The 22,403-nt window shown below is 55.7% G+C and overlaps 1 protein-coding gene across 27 annotated transcripts in view; it reads right to left on the reverse strand.

Moving 5' to 3' along the window:
- Window positions 1-1,754: 1,754 nt before the first annotated feature.
- Window positions 1,755-22,403, reverse strand: part of PTK2 (protein tyrosine kinase 2) — a 246,281-nt gene continuing 225,632 nt past the window's right edge. For 17 of the 27 annotated variants that reach the window (XM_045078169.1, XM_045078191.1, XM_045078190.1 and 14 more), the window contains 7 exons: window positions 16,326-16,388; window positions 12,728-12,767; window positions 12,293-12,399; window positions 8,860-8,868; window positions 7,574-7,729; window positions 6,059-6,139; window positions 1,755-3,026 (listed from right to left, as the gene is read on the reverse strand). In XM_045078169.1, the coding sequence (XP_044934104.1) occupies window positions 2,814-3,026; window positions 6,059-6,139; window positions 7,574-7,729; window positions 8,860-8,868; window positions 12,293-12,399; window positions 12,728-12,767; window positions 16,326-16,388 (669 nt within the window). In that variant the 3' untranslated portion in view covers window positions 1,755-2,813. The remainder of the gene's footprint in view (window positions 3,027-6,058; window positions 6,140-7,573; window positions 7,730-8,859; window positions 8,869-12,292; window positions 12,400-12,727; window positions 12,768-16,325; window positions 16,389-22,403) is intronic. The other 10 variants (XM_045078170.1, XM_045078173.1, XM_045078176.1 and 7 more) reach the window with 3 other exon arrangements.

Raw genomic sequence — 22,403 nt, forward strand, 5'->3', positions numbered from 1 at the left:
GGAGCCCAGTAACAGACGCTGGCCACCCCACCCTCAACAAGGGCCGCGTATGTATGCGGACACGTCCCAGAGACCGCCAGCGAGGGGCGCCAAGCACAGGGAGAGGTGCTCGACCTCACTGGCCGCCCAGCAGCACACCCGCCCGCCGCCGAGCCTGAAGCCACCGAGGGCCAGAGGGCGTGTGCGGCTGCGGGAAGGTGTGTACGCGGCGGGCCCAAGCAGCGCGCGGCACTGCCACACTGTGGACGGCTTGGCCCCTTCTGGTTAAGCTCAACACACTTTGCCATGAGATCCAGAAACACCACTAATAACAGGAACGCACGCCAGGCGCTCACCCGTCCGCAGGTGCCCGGGGAAATGGTGGTGCGCCACGCCGTGGATCCCGGCCGGAGCCAGTGCAACACAGACACCGCCAGACGCTCCTGTGTGTGCAGGCGGCGCCGGCCCGCACCCAGGCAGGACGGGGCTTCGCGGCAGACGGAGCGCAGCGACTCCCCAGTTACTGTCCATGAACTAGATCTCCTCGAGCAGCCACAGGGAGGCCGCCCGCCACCTCCTGGGGCGTGAGCGCTGTTTGGCTTCCGTGCAGGCACCTGTGACCAGGACACGCTCCCCGGAGAGACGCTCAGCCAGCTGCAGCGACCTGCGCTCTTTGCTCCACATAAAGCTCTAATTTGGGCAACATTAAGCAGAAAATCCATGGCTGGAGAGCGGCAGAGGGGGAGGGTGTGTGCACAGGGCGAGGTTCCCTCTAGGGCCGCTCCGACCCAACACCGACCGACTTTCAGAGGCCGCATGTGGATCGCCGACAGTGGTCACCGGCAGGAGAACACGGCTGAGTCAGCTCACCTCACGGTCCTTCCGACGGCCCCTCGGTCCCGCACGTGCCCGCCAGCTCGCGCGCTGACACGACACTGTCCACGAGCGGCGGGCCTGTTCCCACAACCGAAATGGCGTGACTCACAGGACGCACGAGACCTACCTGCGGCTGTTCACAGTAGAGGAGAGTCGATCCGGAGGCAGAGGGTATCAGTCTCGAGCAGTCGCTCCCTCTGAGGCCGCGGTTCTTACCCCATGGCAGCTGGACGCCTCCTCCCCCAAGGGACACCGGCCCACCAGCAAGCCCCTGTGGCGGGCGTGGTGGCGTCGCTGCTTACCCTGGGCCTGTCTTATTTTGTCCTCAGCCACCGCAGAGGGGAGGGACCGGGACTCGAGAGGCTGCAGAGCACCCGAGAGAGAGAGAAACTCAGGGGAACCCCCTCTGGGCTTCTTCTCTGAGGAAGTCCATGTCCTATAGGCCCACAAGGAACCACCCCCTCCAGCCCTCCACTTGGGAGCTCGGGTCCCGGCTTGTCCCCGTCTGCGGGGCTCGGTGCTGCCTGCGCCTGCTCAGAGACTCCAGCCAGGTCAGAGCGGGCTGGGCTAGGGAACCGTATGCTGACCGCTGCCCTGGCAAGAGATCCGGCTCTGGGCCGGCTCCTCGAGGCTGCCAGGCTCCTGAGAAGCCCACGGGCGCAGAGGGAACGGCTCAGAGAGGAATATCATTGCTGTCTTGACTGTGCACATGATAAGCAGAGACGGACTGCAAAGGCTGTTCTGCCCCGGCCATCCCCCCGCAGTAACATCCTGGACTTGTCTAGAAGACAGAGAAAGAGAACCTGGTGATTATCGAGAGCTTTCCCGTACGTTATCTGGCAAGTGACCTGAAGAAGTTTAAATGGTTTGAAGGAGCCAAACGAAATTACACCAAGAACTTTACTGGTAACACCTTTTTAATAGGTCAAAGTAACTGTACGGTTCATTATATTCTTCCTGAGAATAATTTATATCCCCCGACAAACTAAAGGGAGGGCATATTTTTCAAAATTATTTAACAGAATGGATGGTGTAACTGGACATCAAAAGAAAACCGAATCTCTGCTTTGCTTAATTCTCCGCTGGGAAGACAGACATGATGAAGGGTTAGTCAGCTCCAGTGGCTGCGAGAGAGTCAACATGGCTTCAATCTTTCTTTATAAATTATATAAAACTGGAAAACAGGGTTGGTTCCAGAACCTCTTCTCAGCGCAGCTCGGAGGTGCTCTGGTACAAAGCATTTCTGCTTCCAAGAGAAGTAACATTGCTACAAAAAACTGGCACATTATTCTGGTGAAAAAAGACAAGGTTTTTAGTGTGTTCTACAGCTAGCTTCCAACCAAATCTTCACATATCCGACAGGAAAGTAAAAGGCAGGAAAGACAAAAGGGTGGTTGCTTTTTTCTGAAACGACTCAAGTCTTCAAAATATAGCTCTGACATTCCTTCTCTTAAAGCGGTGCTAGCAGACGGCGACTCAAGAACGCTCTCCCAACAGAGACTGGAGTCCGGCCGCGGCTCCGCAGCTCGCCGAAGAATTCCCAGCCCCTCGGGTCTCCCGGCATTCTCCGCCCCGTCTCCCCGCCTCCCAACACATCGCCGGGCTGGTTCGGGTCCGCACACCACCGCCAGGGCCGCTTCCACGGAAACACCCTAACGTGAACACCATCTGTTCTTCAAGATTCTTAAAAGCGTCTCACGAACAATTTTCATTCTCAGAAAAATGCCACGTTTTGGATCCTGGACTTTTCTGAACGCCATGATTAAAAAAAAGAAGAAGAAGAAGAAAGAAAAGAAAGAGACAAAAAAACTGAACTCAAATCAAATGTGGTTAAATTGAAATGAAAGAGCTTTCAACCAGCTGTCAGTCACAGCCGTTGGCGCGGCGCGTGCCGGCGGCCGAGGACCCGGGGCCCCTCATGCTGGTGGAAGGCCGGAGAATGTCCGTGGAGAGCGCCCTCAGTGCGGCCTCGTGGGCCCGAGCATCCGCAGTCTCGCTTGGTCAATGACGTCCAGCAAGTTTTTGGCGTCCACGGCCAGGGCGTGCGCAGCGGTCAGCATCTGCTTCTTATACTCCTGTTGGAGGCTGGTCATGACGCACTGCTGAGCCAGTTTCATCTTGTTGATGAGCTCGCCCAGGTCGGAGTTCAACAGCTTCTGGGCCATCTCGATCTGCAAGGGCGAGAGAGAGGTCAGGAGAGGAATGTCGCGTCCACTGTTCCTCGGGCACCGCCCGGAGAAGCAGCTTTCTTCCCCTTCAATTGCCGTGTGGTGGCACCTCGGAGGCCACGAGGCCCAGGGCCCTCCCATCAGAGGGGGCAGCAGGAGAGCTGCTGAGGTCGACCAGGCGGCAGCTGCCAGTTGACAGAGACACCCAGCTCTGGACTCACAACCGTGTCTCAGGCTCACACCCCTTCTCCTGGGTGAGAGGCGACCCCAAACTGCTGGGAAGTGGGAGCAGGGCCGTGGAGCCAGAAGAGGCCGCCCTGAGGGTCAGCCCTCTGCCTGTGCGTCTCAGAACCTTCCTCATCTGTTCAAGCAGAAACGTTTACTGCCGAGCGCACACACACGAGGCCCTCGGTGTGCAAACACACGAGTGCGTCAGACACACCTGGGCTCAGCCGAGTGTGAAACCACGCACAACTCCCTCGAACACACCGGGACGAATCCCACGACAGGACCAGGATCCCCCTTTGTTCTGAGGGGAAGTTGTTTGAAATTGGCCTCGACTGTATGAGGAGGCTGGCTTCGTCTGAGGAGGGCCTCACGGGCCCCGCCGAGTCACCTCTGTCCTGCTGACCGTGCCCGTGGGGAGGCTGAAGAGATTTTGGGGAAGGGGAACACCATCCTCCACACGGGTGTTCTAGAAAGAGCGTGCTGGCGGCAAAGTGTGGACGCGGAATGGAGGGGCGGGAAAGCCAGAGGCAGAGAGGGCAGCTCAGAGGCTGTTGTGGGAACCGAGGGATGAGGGTGCGGGGACAGTGAGGACGGAGAGGCCAGGCCCAGGCTGCGACACAATGACGTGGGCGGGTGGCTGCTCGTCCGTGTGCGTGGGCGCGTGGGGCTCCCAGGCACAGGCATAGCCAGTGCGTGGTCCCGCCGACCGCGGAAGCGAGCCGGGAGCAGCCGTGTCCTGCGGGAGGCAGGCATCCACTGCCCGGCTGAGGTCCCACCGAGAGCACAGAGCCAGACGCACCGGACAGCGACCTGTGCACGTGCTGCAGAGCCCCAGAGAAGCTGCGTTCTGGAAGGCGTGCGTGTTGGCCGCCCATGCGGCCCCGGGGGTCAGCCACATTCAGTGCAGGGGAGGAGGAGCCGGGACTGGGGGAGCAGGGTGGCCGGTGGCCTCCGCGGCAGCTGTGAGAGGGGACGGAGGATGGGCTGCTCTCTGAGGGCGCACGTGGGGGGGGAAGGAGGGGGGCAGATCAAAGAAAGCTCCTCTCCTTAGTTCAGATATGTATGGGAGCGCGAGCTGTGCAGAAGAATCAGGGCAGATGGAGAGTTTATGTCAGGCTTTATCAGCTAAAGGAATATTTTTGAAATGGTTTCGCCAAAACATTTACTTGTTAGGATACGATTTTCTTATCTCTGGCATATGGAACTTCTCTACTGTTTGGAAAATTCTGGCTGAAAAATTCTGAAAATTCTGAAAAATCTGAAGATCAATTAAAGTCCCAATGAAGCAGAGGACTGAGCTAACATCCTAACCGGCTAGAAATCTACAATTCCACAAAGCAAGCAGTCAGGCATTTTCCAAAATGGTTCCGGTGGTTTTGTGCAGGTGAACGGATGCCCTTTACAAAGGCAGCGTGGAGGGGTGCCAGGCCAGGTCCATCGAGATGGGCATCACCGGGCCACCAGGAGCCTCAGACGCCAAGTCCCAAGGGGCACTCAGCCTCCATCTGATCGGCAGGAAACCTCAATCATTGCAGAACACCCCTCAACCCCACTTGGGGAATAAACACTGTCGGGTAACCGGCCATATTCTTCCAAAATGCTGGCGGCGGAAAGACAAGAGTCAGAAGGACCTGATCCAGGCCAAAGCAGATTACCAGTCAGGCGTGTGGGGTTGGGCAGGACATGCAGCCCTGCTGGCCTTGAACTAGAGGGTGAGGCAACTGGACACACTGCCCAAGCGGACCGCGCAGGGGTGCAGACGGCCCAGCTGTCCAAACCCTCCAGATCAGAGAACAGCCTCCTGATGGGAGAAATGAACAGAAACACGGAGGGTAAGAAGCCTGACACACGTGACCTACTCTCACCTGGTTCAGAGAACGAGGCTGCGGGTGTAGACAGAGACAGAGCGTGGGAAATGCTCAAAGCCGGCGAGACCGGGCTGAGGACGTGCGGGAATTCGCCGCACGGTTCTCCCAATTTTTCTTTCAGTTTGGCATCACTTCAAACAGACACTAAGACGACGCAGGAGAAGAGCCCCGCTGGGCTGCAGGGCTGGACGGTAGGAGAGTGGACGCAGGAGCAGGAGGGAAGGGGAGCGGGAAGGGGGAGCCGCACCAGGGCCACCCCGGACTCCAAAGGACACAGCTGCGTGTGCACGTGTGGCCCGGGGGCTGCACACTTCTGGAGGCCGGGGAGCACCCCCGGAAACCGGCATGGCTGGGAGCATTCGTAAAACAATGTGTGTGTGTCTGCTCATTTGTTTGTCAGCACATGATGCAAAATGGCCAAAAATAGCAAAAATGAGATTATCGCCGAGAGACAGTATTTTGGGTCAACTTTGAATTCCTCAAAACAATTTTAAAATGCAAGTTTTAAGGCACTTTCTGTCACTGCTTCATGTGGGAAACCAGCATCGTTTCCCAAACTATAATCTTTTCAGAAAATTCACGGGAGGAGGGCCGGCCGCCTCTCTCAGCTCATTTCCACTGTCCTCCGGCCCCTACCTGAGGTGGTGCTGAGGGTCTGGCCCGCACCCAGCTCTGCACCCGCGCTCCCCGCCGTCCCACAGCCTCCCGTCCTTCGGGCACCCACCGCCCCCAGCTTAGGAGCAGGCAGCGGGGGCGTGGATCTAACCAGCCCAGCGGGTACCGCTCCACCCTGCCTCCACGGCGCAGGGCCGCAAGCCGGTGGGCGCATCGCACCCGAGGCCCCAGGCTGGGAGGTCGTGATTTCCGAGCAGCTGGAGCACCCCAGCCAGCCCCGAGCCCGGGCCGTGTCCCGGCCGCTCCGTCAGCGCCAGGTCCTACCTCTCGGTGAGTGCTGGCTGGCAGGACCGGAAGGGTCTCGTCCACGGTGGCCAGTAATGTCCGCAGGGCCAGGCCGACTTCCTAGGAGACAAGCCACACCAGGGATCAGAACACGCGCAAAGGGCTTTCACACCAGGAGCAAAGCCTCCTCTCTGTTACGGGGCTGTCTCGTTCCCAACACTTGAAAGAAAATTACTGAACTTCTTTTCCTCAGTACTGACTCTGATCTGAAGTGATCAGGCATTTCCCCAAAGACGGGGTTCTCAGAACGCTCAGTTTGGTCCCTGACGGAATGGGAGTCGGTCTTAAAGAGAGGGACATTCTGACACCTGTGGCGGCGTGGACGAACCTGCCCAACACTGTGCTCAGGACATGAGCCCATCCCCAACGGAGAGATACAGGATGACACCATTCCCCCTCTCAACTCTGCATCCTGGAGGCCCCGTGTTCACGGGGACAGGGAGCAGATGGGGCGCCCGGGACGGGGGAGGGGCGCCGCTGTTTGCAAGGTGAGAAGAGTTTTGGAGATTAGTTCTCTAACAATGTGATCGTAGGTAACACCGTGGCGGGCTGACGGGTGGCAAGGATGGTACATTTTACATTCGGTCTATCTTACCACACTTTAAAAAAGTGTGTTCAGTGGGGCACCTGGGGGCTCAGTCACTAAGCCTCTGCCTTCAGTTCAGGTCATGGTCCCAGGGTCCTGGGATCGAGCCCCACATCAGGCTCCCTGCTCAGTGGGAATACAAATTCTCCCTCTCCCACCCACCCTGCTTGTGTTTCCTCTCTCTCTGTGTCTCTGTCAAATAAATAACAAAATATATATATATAAAAAAAGTGGGTTCAAGGGTATGTTCCAGAAATAGAGGCTGAAAGCAAAGCTTCATAGCACCCTTTGAGCTGCAGAGCCCCTGAGCTGGCACACGCCAGTGGACCCTGTCCCGGGGGCACCTAGCCTCCCTCAGAGCTGTCGGCACTCCTTCCGGGACGCCAGGCAGCGTGGAAAGGTGAAACTGGTGTTGAGTATTTTCATTTCTCTTTCTGCCCTTATTAAAAAGATTTTGTGAGCACATATGCACCTGCCCCTCAGCGGAAGAAAACAGAACAGATAAATCCCTCGACGTCCCTCTCCATGGCGTCCCCCGCCCCCCTCCCCCGGGCGGCACGTGAAGGTCAAGTGCTCTCCTTGAGCGCTGGTGCTCCTGCAGCAGAGCCACATGTCCCGAAGGCGCACACACAGCACCGGTCTGCACATGTTCACACTTCACGGCGACGGCATCACACCACAGCCTGGGGTGACGCCATCCCGCTGCTCGATTTTTTCATGCACGACCCTAAGCGTGAGCAGGGACTGTTAAAGCCTGCGCTGCCCCAAGCACCAGGGCTGGGATGCTGGTTTGGTCAGACTTAACTCGGGCATGTGCGGTACCTTCACGCTCAAGTCTGGAAGCATCGGGTCTGACCCGCGGCTTCCATGATTTTAACATTTCCTCAGGACGCAGGGGTGGGTTTTACCTTCACCATGGGAACGTACTCCTCTGGTGGGGCTGGCTGGATCTTGCTGGACATTTCGATGACAGCCTTCACCAGGCCCGTCACATTCTCGTACACCCTGTCGTTGGACCGGTCCAGATTGGCAGTGGGCGGGGGGCTGATTTCCTGGGGCTGAAGCTGCAACACAGAAGCTGTTACGCCCCCAGTGGCCACAAGGTGGTGGCACCTCACCGCGGCCGGGTTCGAGGGGGTCTTTAAAAGAGATCAGAGCTGATCGCAATTGATTGGCTTGTCTGTAGGGATACAGCTCATGGGGAGGATGACAGTCAAGTAATTCATCCGAGGGACAAGTGAACCAGGCAATCGTTTTTTGTGACTTTGAGCTCAGTTAAAGGAAAGGAAGTGGAATCACACGCATGACATTAAAAGCCCCAGATTCTTTCAGAGCAGTGATTCGAGGCCCCCCAGAATCATCCACCGAGAGAGAGAGTTCATGTAGTCTGCGTCTGCGATTTCACAGGAAGCTGGCTGGGGGCTCAAGCGTCCTGTGTTAGGACTCTAATCCTGCTTAGTTATGTGGCTCGGCGTAGCCGCCTTCAGACCACATCAGGGACACGTGTGTTCCTTTCACGACTGAAACAAGAGGACAGATACGAGCCTCGTGAAGCAGACCCGACTGTTTGCACCGCGCTGCAGGAGCGAGGGCGTTAGCAGTGTCGCCAGGAACCCCATGGTGCACACGCCTGTGGCTGGGCCTTGGCTCGTCACTGGGCCATTGGGGCAAGGGGGACCTGAAGGAGCTCTTGGGCACACGCCCACCCCAGCACCCGGCACAGAGACCCCGACCGAAGTCACCCACGAGAAGCCGAGCACTGAAGGCCGGTGAGCACCCGGCCCACGGAACGTGTCCAACGGCATCTCAAAGGTCACATGGGTAATACTGGGCACAGAAAGGGCTGTCCGTGTCTATTTTAAGGGAACCAGAGTGCAGTACAAAATCGCGGCTGTCTGCCGATGGGTCTGGGGACAAGCGCTCAGCCTAAACTCCTAGGTGCCCACTCTGAACCTCTGACTCTGTCCGAGGAACCTGGAGCCCAGTGTTCAAGTCTGGTTCGAGACAGCCACGGACAGGAAGTCAGTCCCTGCACAGAGGCTCATGCCTCACTCTCTGGCAAGTAAAGACCTTGTCTCTGGGGACAGGCCAAGCCAAGGTGCCCTCCCCAGGCTTCCTGATTTCTGCCCCAGAGTCACATGCAGAGCACCAGGAGTGAAGGAGTGGGACAGACACACAGACATCATGTGCTTACCCTCCATGGCTATTGTTGAACGGGAGGTGAGGAAAAGTTAGAGAAATTTATCAGAGAAAGGGAAAAAAGAAAAACAGTATTAATAAAGGCAGCAGACAAAACCCACAAAAACACACGAGCAGCACCAAAAGGAGCGAGTCTGAGCCTGCCTGGGAGCCACCCCTCGGCTCCCTGGTCATCCAGGCACCACAGCCGGGTGCTCGGTCCAAGGTGCCGGCGCCCTGCCACGCGCCACGCTTGTCTTCAGGAAGTAAATGACGACAACAATATGCAAAGCCCGAGAGGGACAACCCAGTGGCCATGCGAGAAGCAAGCGTTAGGGGTCCTCAGAGAGAAGAGGCCTTGAGATGCGCTTGACATGCCTGGGAACTGCCCTTCGGGCTTCTGGGCCACCGGGAGAGACTGTCCCGCCCCGCGCCCCACACCCAGCCCCTGGTGTCCTCGGAAGCAGGCCTTGCCATTAGCTAGCCCGCAATACAAGATCCCTGGCTTCAGGCTGAGTGTGTACAGGCATCAGGAGCTTAGTTTAAAAACAAAAACAGAACAAAGAAAACAACCCTTCTTTTGAGCCAAGTCTTACCTTTCAAGCTCCTTTATTTCAAACTTAGAAGTTTTATTTAATGTTTTTTCCTCTACAGTTTCCACCAAGACCACCCTTTCGTAACTTAAAAGACCAAGTTAACTGGGGAAAGGCAGCTCTCTTGCCCCCTCCTCGGCTCTGCCTGAAACAGGTGTAGCCTTTGGTATAGGAGTTCAGCAGAATTTTAAATGTCAAGTCCAACCTTCCACAGTGAGTGTCCCTGCATTAGAAAGAGGGAGATCACTCCTACCACTTCACTCAAGAGAGGACATCCCTGTCTCTCCCTTTCTCCGCCAAGAGTCACACATGGCCCTGTGACGAACTCGGCACGATGTGCCACTTCAGGCTGGCCCGACACAGAGGCCCAGCTTCCGCAGCAGGTGCCACAGGTGGGGCTCCATCAGGAAGACCCGAGGCCATTCGGGGCTCCCGGAGGCAAAGGCTGCCTTATGCTAATCTAGTTAAAGCTTCTGTTCTTCTGTGTGTGCTCTGGGCGGGCCACAGAAGCTCTGTCCCAGTGCCTCCAGCCACTCTGCACAGTAACACCCCCAAACCCAAAGCGTAGTTTCCTGTTTCCTGGGGCTTGCCAACTTGGAGGCTCCTTGGCAGGCAGCTGGGGTAGAGCGCCACGCCCCGGAGACACACACAGTTCCAACCACTTCGGCGGTGCTTCAAGCAATCCAGAAATGAGACAAATTCACCAAGGAGAAACCCAGATGGGCTTCTGATTAATGTTATCTGGATGAACTTGAGTCACGCCTAGAGACCAGCACGTCTGTGTTAAACTGGAATTGTTCTTTGAGGCTGAAGTCAGTGAGCTCTACGGAACAGAAGGGTAAGAAAGAACTAGAAACACAGACTTCATACTTATTATCATTGTTATTTTTAGGTAGGCTCCACATGCAGCATGGAACCCCAGGAATTTACGACCCTCAGATCAAGAGTCAGACACCTAACCACCGAGTCACCCAGGCACCTCTGCTTCATACTTACTATCAAAGAAAACGTTGCTTAATACATTTTATGGGGCAACTGGGTAGCTCAGTTGGTTGAGCGTCTGCCTTCAGCTCAGGTCATGATCCCAGAGTCCCGGGATCGAGTCCCGCATTGGGCTCCCAGCTCTGTGGGGAGTCTGCTTCTCCCTCTGACCTTCTCCCCCTCATGCTTTCTCTCTCATATAAATAAAATCTTAAAAACATGCACTTTAGGTAAGTATGCTGTATCCATCATGATTTCTCCTTGCTTAACACCCTCCTTGAGGGGATTTTCCAATTACATTCATTCATGCTATTACAAACGTACCGGCAAACACACATCACATTCTAAGCTGGTATCTGAGCGTTTCTCAGGTTAGTTTTTCCTTATAATACAAGCCATTTTAAAAATTTGCTCTTGTGGCTCATGTAAATGACAAACTTCATTAACCTAATTTCTCCCTCTTCCCTTTTTAAATTTATGCCAAGAAACCCCATTAGGAAGGGCTATGTTCCCCCCCCTTTGCTCCCCCGAGCTGGGGGCCACCAGATGCCAGGCCCTGGGCCGAGTTCCAGACCAGTGCTCTGGTGTCCAGGGGTGCTGACCAGTGGCACTCAGAGCAGGGGTGCCTCTGGCCCAGTGGGGCCTGGGCTGCACCCCTCAGGGGGCAGCTGGGTCTATCCAGGGCCAGCCTGTTCACTCCCTGCTCACCGCCCCTCTGGGCCAGAGATGGCATTTCTCTCCACCTAGAGCCTCCTCTCTTCTCTCTGGGAACCCCCAGCCAGCTCGCTAAATGCTAGCTCAGCTGGGGAGCCTGTAATCTTGACTCTGCCCTTTCACCTCTGTGAACCCTGCTGTCTCGTGTGAAAAGTGGGAACAATATTGCCACTGGCAATCCTGTGAGGCTAACGCGAGGACAGGTTCCGTCACAGCGTCACAGCACCTGCTACAGGGAGGCACTCCAGGAGCCCGGTTAGTAGTGAGACAAAGTTGCTTTTAACCAGTAACATCGTTACCAGAATTTATGACCCAATCCGATGCAGGAGGCACCTTTCTAACCTCCTCTAAGAAAAAAAAGTGGTCAATTAAACCAACACGTCACCCTGATTTTAGAGATACTAAAATGTACAAAAAAGGTATATCAGAATTAAGAAATAAGACATATTTTGAGAATTGACTGATCTCTCAAAGAAGAGCAGAGAGATCCTCTCATTAAATGGGCAAGAGAGAGAACCCTTGCCTTTGCTTCTCGCGGAGGAGCGCTGCTTCCGAGGGACCCAGAGGCCAACGTGGCAGGGGCAGCGGAGGCCAGGGTGGGGGGCAGCCAGGAGCGGTGACGCACCGCAGGGCGGCGTTCCCGAGGCGAGTAGCGACTGTGGCCATCCCTGCCTGAGCCGCACGCTCCCCCCCAGGCACGCCCGTCCCCAGGGCTGGCCGCGCGCGGTCCGTGCCGCCACTATCAATGCTGGCCTTGCCCCAGGTGGAACGTGGTGGCCGTTTTCCACCGAGCCCTACGGACACACTTTAGAGCAAAGTGAGCCCACAGAAGAGCTCCTTTCCCGAGGCATCTGGATTTACTAAAGCCATCCCAGCACTTCACTCCCAAAGAACATTCTGTCTGATAAGAGGAAACCCTATCTAGAAGTTGGGCTCTAACTGAGACCCGAGACTCTATCACGTGAAAGCAAACCAGGCAGGTAATGCTCCCATCAAGCTTGTCCCTGACTCTCGGAGGAGTGTGGAGCCTGAGCAGACGGACGCCTGGGACCCGCAGCAGCGCCGCTCTGTTCCTTCCGCCCCAGTGCTGGTTCCAGATCACTGACCCCAGAGGGAGAGGCCCCACAGAGCCCTGAGCAGAGCTTGGGCTCAGATGCCTACCTTGACACCCTCGTTGTAACTGTCCCCGGGGCTGCTGAGGCTGGCAAGGCTGCCCAGGTGACCGGGGGCCCCAGGCCGTGGCGGTTTCTTTGGCGGAGCTGCAGGATCTGGTGAATGGGGAGCGTCCGTTAAGCGCAGCACGATCACACGGAACAGAAACACCCCCTCGACGCCCAGCACGAGTCCCGTTACCGCAGAGACACTCCTCTCAGGGCACGCTACCGAGGCGTCCCTGATGTGCTGGAGCAGGGAGCTCTGTTCTCCAATATTCCAGCCATCAGCTGAGCTCAGTAAACATCATACTTGCTTTGGCCCATGGAGGGAAAAGTGTTAAAAAATCATGAGGTGTTCTAATGCTAAGAAACTCCACACGTTTAAAACCTGCTCCCTTTAATAAATCATAAAAGCTTCTTGATAATTCGTTCCTTCACTTACCTGGTTTCCCCACAGGCTGATAGATGTGCTGGTTTCCAGTCTGTGGGAAAAGCAGAGCTCGGTGAGCCCGCCAGCCCACACCGCGGGGGCGGCCTTCCCTCCCTCCCCCCCCTGCCGTGCCCTCGCACGCACGTGTGTGTGAAATGCTGGGTTCAAAGACCCACACAATGGGGGGCTGCCTTCGAGGCCTCACTGGGGGTGGGGGTTTAAAACCGCTAGAATGCCAGCAGCTGTGGGAAGAGGGCTCTGACAGAAGCAAGTGTGGGACGGTATGGGAACATGGACGGGAGTCGTCACAGGCAGTTTAGAATTTCCTTTAAAAAAATGACACCCACGGGTGCCGCCAGTTCACGTCCCAGGAGTGTGAAATCCAGGCCTCTGCGGCGTCTGCGTCCTTTGCTGGGGAAGCTGCCTCACAGCCCCCAGGATGTTCTCCTCACAGGGAGGGGTACAGTCGGGACAGTGATCATGGGAGGCTCGGTGGCACTGGGGCATTCTGGATGCCTATGTTGTCACTGTCACCCAAGCCCGTGTGTGGGAACAAGCCAAAGCGCGAGCCCAGGACTCCCACCCCGGGTGCGGGACAAAGGCTGTCCCCCTGGAGGCCGCTCTGCCGTGGGCTGTCCCAGCTGCGCTCTGCAAACAACCTATTCTAGAGCAACTAAACGGAAAGAAAGCTCTTTAGAACCACATTCTAGGGGTGCCTGGGTGGCTCAGTCGTTAAGTGTCAGGATCCCAGGGTTCTGGGATCGAGCCCCACATCAGGCTCCCTGCTCAGTGGGGAGCCTGCTTCTCCCTCCCCTGCTTCCCCTGCTTGTGCTCCCCCCTCCCTGTCTCTCTCTGTCAAATAAGTAAATAAATAAAATCTAAACAAAACGAAACATACTCTACTTCTGAAGAGACTTACCTTGCTTAATTTAAAATAATAAACTAGCTAAAAATATATATATATTTCCAGGTGCTCTACTTTCTGCCGTGAAGAGACGCACTTCTGTAAAACGCGAGGACGGAGCGCGCACACGGTTAAAACCGCTCCCCGGCCGGAAGCGCACAAGCTGTCCCCACACTTTCACAGCCGAGCTTCGAGGCTCCCAGACGCTAGAGCCGGTTAGTGTGAAGGATGAGGACTCCTTACCGCTGACTCGGTGCAGCTCTCCCTGGCCAGCCTAGCCAACCTGACAGTTGCCGAACACCTGCTTTGTTCCGGACACAGAACAAGCGCCCTCCCACCCCTGCCCATGGAGTGGCCAGTGTAACACAGGCAGCACAGTGACAGCAGGTGCACACGACAGCATGTCGCCAAGCCTGGTGGCAAAGGAACACGGGGTGGGGTGAGAGGGGAGGACACGGCAGGTCTTGGGAAGATCAGGCCTTCTGAGAACGTGACCTTGGCACACACGGGGACTTGGGTGGGGGAAGCCATGAAGAAATCTGGGAGGAGAGTGGCCCAGAGATGGGGGTCCCCCAGGAGGGGCAAACAGCATGGGAGGAGCCAGGGCCAGGGGAGGTGGAGGGTAAGTGGGCTGGGAGAACCCCAGGAAACATGGCCAACCGCCTGCAGCGGAGCAGTCCGGGAGCTGGGCTGTGCTCACTGATCCGGGCAGTAAAATGTGCACATTTAAAAAGACTTCAAACACAAAGAATTTTCTGGCTGATACCCAGGTTATAAGAAAATTCAACTAACTAGAAAATTCTATCATAAGGACATTCTGGATTGATTCAGCATGATGCACTGTTAGGCCATTCTACATGTCGCTCTGGGAGGAAAGGCACGGGCGAGTCCCTACTTGCAGAAGTCGGACGGATGTGTGTAGTCGGTTGCCTTCTGTCCTCCGGCCTATTTAGCTACTGGCCCTGGACCTTGAAGAAGACTCGATTTGAAGTAGGCAAGAGCTAGTGAACAAGCCATAATACCTGGCTACTGGAACCTGACCCCATCAACTTGCATGAAAAGCGAAAACCATTTGGATTTTCAAAATAATATGGATGTTGACAGCAGGTTCACCTTGTGATGACCCCCGCCCCCACCCAGGCACATGGATGAGGTGTATTATCAGAAAACCAGAGCCCTGAACAGTTCAACGACTTCTCCCTGAAGCCACGGCCCATTTTCCAAATGTTAAGTTGGAGCATTTCAAGAAGCAGGCCAAGTCAGACTGTTCCCTCAATTTAGCACAGGCCAGGAGAGGGAAGAGCAGAACGGTCACAGTGTGTCACCGGCCTCCTGGCAGGAAGCGACCACAACCTGAACCACACCCCTCGCAGGGAGCCATCGAGTTCGCCGGTGCACAGGCAGGGGTCTGGCACAGAGACAGGTCACCTTGAGCAAGTTTTCCATAAGCCTCGGTTTACCCCTTTGTAGGGTGCGGATGGCAACAGGCCTGGGTCTCAGGGAGGCGGCATGAGGACAGCACTCAGCACAGCACCTTGCAGCACTAGGTACTTTTTCGTCAGCACTAAGCACTTCCGAGGCTGCCTAGGCCTGGGTGACAAGACTGCAAGCAGACCTGTCCCGTGTCATCCACTCCACGGAGCATTTCTCTAGAACCTTCTATCCACGTCTGATTCACTTCCTGATTCTCCCAGTCCATGTGCTTTCTGGGGGCCTGCTATTGCCACGCACTGAAACCCACACCACCTCCCTTTTCTAACAGAACATCCCAGTCCCCTGAACAGGGTTTACCTTCACGCCGAGGCTCAGTCGTACCAAGTGAGGAGGACTAGCAGTTCACCTTTTCGATCTAAGGAAGGAGCTGTGTGTGTGGAACATTCAATGGCAGGTGATGGGACTTCGTGCTCGTGAACCAGAGCCCACCGCGCCAGCACACTCTGACGGGAGGGGTCAGATCTTCCCATGCGGGTGACCAAGCACATACTCCGGGGGCCAGATCTCAGGGGCAGCTGGACTGCACAGCACAGGTTAGAGAAACTCCCGGTAGGTCACTCCACGCGGTGCATCTCGGGGCTGGGTGATGACCCAGCCTTGGGCACACAAGTAAGAGTGTTTGGAAGTAAACCTGGAAGCCCGGGGAGGCAGATGCTTTATCTCCACAGCTCCGCCACATGGTGGCTCCAGCCTCTCTCCTGTCCTGGAAACTTCTTTACACGTTTAGAGAAATCTGCTTGTATTTTACTCAAACTTCTGCTAATGGAAATCTTAATGAAATGACTTAAACTACTCTCCCTAAAAGATTAGGGAATATTTCTAGCAGGCTTTAAACGTATTTCGAATAACTGTAAGCCAGCTCTTTAAAGAGAGTTTCAGGCACTTCCCCTACAACACACGTAGGAAAAAAAAAATCCTACGCAAGTATCCTGTGACCATGGAAACGTATCAGCACACACTAGGAGTACAAACATGTAGCGAAGGACAGCTTACACACGCTAGCAGCACGCACACCGGTTTCTGGAGAGCACAGAGCCTGGGGAGCGTCGCACTGGGCTGTGCACAACAGCTTCCAGCCATCTGGGCCAAAATGTTCGCTTTACTTAAAGAACGGATTCATGTGTTCCAGGCTATGAAGGTGAGTGAGAGTGGGTATCGTATACACAAAGCGATGCCCCCGTCCATCCTGGCAAGAACTCGACCGCTGCTTACCGGGCCCTGGAGGCTTCCGTCCTCCCTGTCAATACTGCCTCGAGAGAGCCGGACGTCGGGTTTCTAAAGCAGAGGAAACAAAACCAGACAGTTTCATTCCTGGTTGGAGAATCACGGACATATTCTGTATTCGGTTCCTTTCGCAAACAACATCATCGTCCCCTGAATAAGCACGGTTGAAAGTTCCCCAGTTTCAGAAAAATCCTCCAACCCCGTGATGCCAAACCCAGGTTAGTCATCCTGGCAAAGCCACATGTGCAGAGCGAAGAGGAGGGCTCTGCGGCCGCACGCAGCCCGGGAAAGCCTGTCTTCTCCGCTCCTCCTAGCGCCGCACGGGGTTTCTCCTGGACAGAGAGACCTCCGCCCCGGGCGCCGGTTCCTGGCAGAGCGTGGCTCGTCTGTCCTCACAGCGGAGTCCAGTCACGCCCACTTCCTTTCCCCGCCCACCGCAGCCACGATTCAGAAACCGCGCGGATAAAGCTGGATCTACCACGAATAAGAGTACGCGAATTTCACGAACCCCCCAACAGAGCAAGGTGGTTACATGCCGTCATGGTATAGCGTGTGTTAGGTCCACTCCTCCTGAAGCCCAGGATGTGTGGTGGCCTCTCGCCCGCCCGACACCCGCTCCATGGCCACGCAGACTCCCCTTTGCCCATGTGGTCCGGCCCCAGACCCCTTCTTGGGGGGCACTTCCCAAGGCCTCTCCAGACAGGATGGCTCCTTTCTTGGTCTCTGCCAGTCTGCTGAATCTTACAGAGATCCTCTCTGTGGCAGGAATCCCGCAGTAATCACTTCCCCCATTCGACAGAGAACGTTTCCATGTCTGATCTGTCCTGTCCACCCTACACCTGCAAGGGCCCGGCACTGAGCACAGAGGACAGAACCCATAAGCGTTGGTGTGTGGCGGTGTAGTGGGGTGGGGGGAAGTGCTGAGAAAGAAATGAGCTTTATCTGCCTTCTTACAAACGTCTGTTTACAGAAATGAAGACATGCCATAGAATTTTCTATCCTTTATGTAACATTATATAGTGGAAATTGGTCAAACCAGGTTAATAAGCTGCAGTACCCGCCCCCCCCCCAACGTGAGGGTTGTCACACACGGAAATGGACAGTGAGGTGAACAGGCTCTGGCGTCAGGCAGCCTGGGGGTGGCTCAGGCTCCGGCCCTTTCAAAGCGAAGTGACCTGGGCCTTAGTTTTTTCCGCTTCGAAACAGCGCAGTCGTGGTAGCCGCTGCCTGGGCCCCACGGGAGGATTAGACGAATGAATACTACAGACCAAGCAGGCACCGCAGAGAGAGTCATGTGAAGGAAACCATTCTGTCTGCTGAATGCCACGGCCCTTTTCAACATTTTGACTGTGTAACTAGGTTGTGGATGCAGACCTCTGTGCGGCAATGTTTGACGACGTCCCTGACTATTTCCCTAGCACAGGTTTCTAAGGATGGAATTTCTGAGTCAGAGGGTTCGAGCATCTGACAAATCCCGGCTCGAGCTGCCCAGCGGGCGCGCTGTCTGGCGTTACCGCTGTCCAGAGGCTCCCTCCGGGCCTGCACCGCTGCACTGCCATTGAAAACAGTTCAAGAAACAAAATACTGTCTAGATCTGCGCTCCGTTCCTCCACATTAGAACACTTCTGCTTCTTCACCCCGGATGCCAGGCCCCGGGAGGACGGAGGCTATGGGCTGCCGGCTTCCCCCACTCTCTCTGTGACCGTGTAGGAACAGGACACGCAGGGGGGAGGAAATGCAGTCCCTGCACGACTGACCGTGAACAGGGGCCATGCCCCTTGGACAAGGCATCCAATCTCTCCAAACCCATCATTTCTCAGCTGGAAAAGGCGTAGTTGCCTTGTACAGTACTATAAAGATTAAGTACGTGCTTGGGACAGTCACATGCGTACCGGACATTCAGTAAGGACTTGCTCAAGGAATGCCGCAGTCAAAATGCAAGGGAGACAAGATGTTTCACAGACGAGGAACTCCCGGCTCAGAAGGCAGAACTACAGGCACATGGCGGGGCTACAGCGCGGGGCTCCTGCCGCCGAGGGAAAGCAGGTATCGCAGAAGATGGTCTGTGCGGTCTCCAGGCGGTGATCCAAGCTGTGTCTACACCACGCTCTGGCGGATTAAGCCTGCAGCAGCGTTAGGTCTGAAACACCATGTACATACTTGCAGTCAAATGCTCTACCACTGAGCTATACCCCCCACCATGTACATACTTGAATTATAAGATACTTTGTTGCTGTTGGTATGTTGTTAAAACATACCAACCGCATCACTGCTCGCCCCTTCCTCTCACGGTTTCTCCACAGCCTGTGACGCTGACGGCATCTCACCCACAGACGCTGCCTCCAAAGCCGGCGTCTGTCCTCTCAAACCTGGCTGCCGCCGTGCCGACTCGGGCCATGGAATGTTCTAGATCCTCTGTTGTCTTTCCCCGTCTTCATAGCCTCCATCTCTGGGAAGCGCGTTTTCCGCTCCTCCCTGTGTGGCACCTCCTCAGCCATGAGTTCGAGCCAGAGATTTTGGCAGTGCGGTCCCGCGTCCTGACTCTGCTTAGGGCTCTGGTTCTCCTGCTGCTGGCCCCATGTCTGCAGGGACGCCCTCCGTGGACGTCCTGAGCCCCTCCACCATCCACGGGGGTGATCCCCTTCCTCCAAACTCCTGTCTCTGTTCACATTTTGGCCTCTTCCCATGAACCACAAATTCTTCACGACATCTAGGACGATGCGTCCTTTCCAGAAGGTTTTCAGCTTGCTCACCCAGCTCTGTCGGAGGACTCCCTACCCATGGCCGCTATCACCGTCTTAAATAAGACGACTTGACCGTGGATGCTACTCCTTGATCTCCTGGCCACAGATCCACCTAAACCTCCACGGCCGTCCCCATCAGAGCTCCTGGTGACCAGGTACACTGCCAATGAGCGGTCCTATTTCAAAACGAATCTTTTCTTCCGGGCAGGAGGTCTCAAGAGTGCGCTTAAAACATTCAGTGAGTCCTGCTGTAAGCAGACAGCAGTCGCGCAGCCTCTCCCACTCCATTGATAGAGCTCAGGCAGAAAGATTCCACATGATTCTGCAGGGCCTAGGACTTCCAGAATGGCCCGTGGGCACCGGCCTCATCTTACCCTCACTAGCTGCGGGAGCCCCTAACCAGGGGTCAGCCTGTCCTTTGAGGCTTTAAAGCCAGCCACCGACTTCTCTCCAGCTGCCGATGTCCTAGATGGCGTCTCCTCCCCGTACAAGGGACACCTGTTCATCTACACGGGACACCTGTTGCTTGGCGCAGCCGCCTTCGTGAGTGACCTGAGCTCGATCTTCTGGAGAACCACGGCGGCTCTGACGTCGGCACTGCCGTTCGGTTCTGCACGGGGACGGTCTGGAGACGACCCCTTCCTGCAGCCTCAGGGACCGCTGCCGGCTTCCGGCTGCTCTCCCGAGGCTTCCTCACCTCTCCCGAGGCTTCCTCACCTCTCCCAGCCGACCCGGAACTGAAGAGCGCGCAGGCCTTGCTCTGGGTGAGGCTCTGGCTTGAGAGAAAGCGGTTCCCGCTGGGATCTTCTATCCAGACCAGAACCACGCTCTCCATGTCGGCAAGAAGGCCGTTTTGCTTTCTTACCAGCTGTGTATCCCGGAGAAGCTCGTGTGATTTCCTTCCAGAACTTCTTGCGTTCACGATGTCGCTGTGGGTGCAGGAGGCCTCGCCTTCCGCCTGTCTGGGTCCCCATTGGCCTTCTCACGACGCTTGATCGTTTCTAGCTTTCCGATTTAAAGTGGGATGTGGGACTTTTCCTTTCACCTCAACAGAGGGGTGCCTGTGGGATTATTAACTGCCTAATCTCTGTGTTGTTGTGTCAGGGAACAGGGCTATCCGAGGAGAGGGCGAGAGAGATGCGGGGCTGGCCGGTCGCGGGGCTGGCCGGTCGCGGAGCGGCCGCACAGAGACCGTGTTTACGAAGTTCTCCAGCTCCTGTGGGCGCGGCTCATGCGCGGCAACTACACTTGTACTCAAAGACCACAGATTGGGGATCATCCCAGAAATCTAGTGACGATGAGAACGTCTAAAGCACCATGAGAACCACCACCATATGACACGAGACATGAAGAGAGCAAATGCTGTGGGGAAAATGGCACCAACAGACTTGCTCAGCGCAGGGTTTGCCACAAACTTTCAGCACAGAAAGAACACAACGTCTGTGATAAAATGAGGAACAGCCGTAGCTGTCTGAGGCAACGTGAGGTGTGTCGTCAGGTAACAGCTAGTTAGCGAGTACTCGTAACTGTAGGAATATATATATATATATTAAAGATATAATTTATTTATTTGACAGACAGAGATCACGAGTGGGCAGAGAGGCAGGCAGAGGGAGAGGAGGAAGCAGGCTCCCCGCGGAGCAGAGAGCCCGATGTGGGGCTCGATCCCAGGACCCCAGAATCATGACCTGAGCCGAAGGCAGAGGCTTTAACCCACTGAGCCACCCAGGTGCTCCAGAAATAGATATTTTTAAAAGTTTGTTTGTTTATTTAAGGAAGCTCTACACTCAATGTGGGGCTTAACCCCATGACCCAGAGATCAAGTACGTTCTTCTGAATGAGTCAGCCAGGCACCCTGAACTGGAGGAAGTACTTTACTTTTTTACTTAAACAAAAGCAAATGACATTTACCGTCACAGAATTAGGTGCTGTGTTGCGTGCATTTACATGAATTATCTATTTCCACAGAAACCATATGAGATGACTTATTTTTCTGACTCACAGTAACTCCCTCATGTTAAAACTTTCCCCAGGACAGGACTTCGATTTTAAAATGAGAAAGCCTGTCTCTATAAAGTCCACTTGTGTGCTGGGAGCAGAAATATCCAAGCCTTTTCCTCACATGGACGACACAGCCTGAGAGACGAGTGCCAGCTCGGGGGACTCAGGGAGCCAGACTCAGCCCGTCTGAGAGAAGCGGATCCGTTACTGGTGCCGCTCCTGGTGAAACGAAACCTTCCTGTTCCCTCTTACAATATTCTAGATTTGGAGATAGCAATATGAGAAGAGGAAACTGATACCAAAATCTTACCCAAATAGAGCACAAACGGCGAGAATGTCTGAGGCTGCTGGGGGCGGCCCCCCCCCGCATTAGGCAGGCCCTCTCCCTCCCTTCCTTAGCTCAGGTATAACGTGCACAGCCAAGTGCACAAATCCCGCGTGTACGAGCTCCGTGCACTCTTAGAGATGCGTGCGCCCACTCAACACCGCGAACGCACGCAGCGGGCTTGAGCTGAGACCCGACTCCGCCACAGGAGGGGACCGATCCGGCCGCACCCCAGAGAGCTCACACGAGTGAACTGAGTCATGTGCACGTCATGTGAGGCCCTGTGCCTCGTGTCTCTGGTGGACATTATCTCTGTGAGCCCCTCCCTGCGGATGTGTGTTGGGGTTTTCCCAGTTTCACTGTCGTGCGGTAGCCACTGTGTCACTGATCGAGTCTGTGGGAACGGGCAGGTGGGTTATTTCCAGCTCCTGGTACCGAAGAGCAGCAGCGCTGTGAGCTCTGTGTTGTGTGGCATGTGCACCACGTCGCCGTGGGCAGCCGGTGAGGGCTGAAGGCTCTGTTTCAGGTTCTGGGGACATGGCAGCCCACAGTCGCGGTGTGGGCTCTACGCTCACGGCCATCCCTCTAGAAACTTCAAACGTGAGGCTTTCCAAAGTCTCTTCTCCTTCAATGTGGCCGATGCAAGGAACACAGGAGGGATGCGGCCTGGCTCAGGAGAAGCGGGCAGAGGCGGTCTTGTGACCCTGTCCTTGCCCCCCCCCCCCCCCGAGTGCCCTGTCCTGGCACTCATCATCATTCAGACTGACTGGGTCTGTGTGACAGGAGAAACAGCTTAAACACTCATTTCCTTTTCCAGACCACACTGCAGGCTTTACATAGAGAGGACTTTCTCACGTTAACATTAAATCCTGTCTTGCGGGGCGCCTGGGTGGCTCAGTGGGTTAAGCCACTGCCTTCGGCTCGGGTTGTGATCTCAGGGTCCTGGGATGGAGCCCCGCATCGGGCTCTCTGCTTGGCGGGGAGCCTGCTTCCTCC

This window comes from Mustela putorius, unplaced genomic scaffold (genome assembly GCF_011764305.1).
Source record: "Mustela putorius furo isolate JIRA1106 unplaced genomic scaffold, ASM1176430v1.1 tig00000228_pilon_pilon_pilon, whole genome shotgun sequence".
NCBI lineage: Eukaryota > Metazoa > Chordata > Mammalia > Carnivora > Mustelidae > Mustela > Mustela putorius.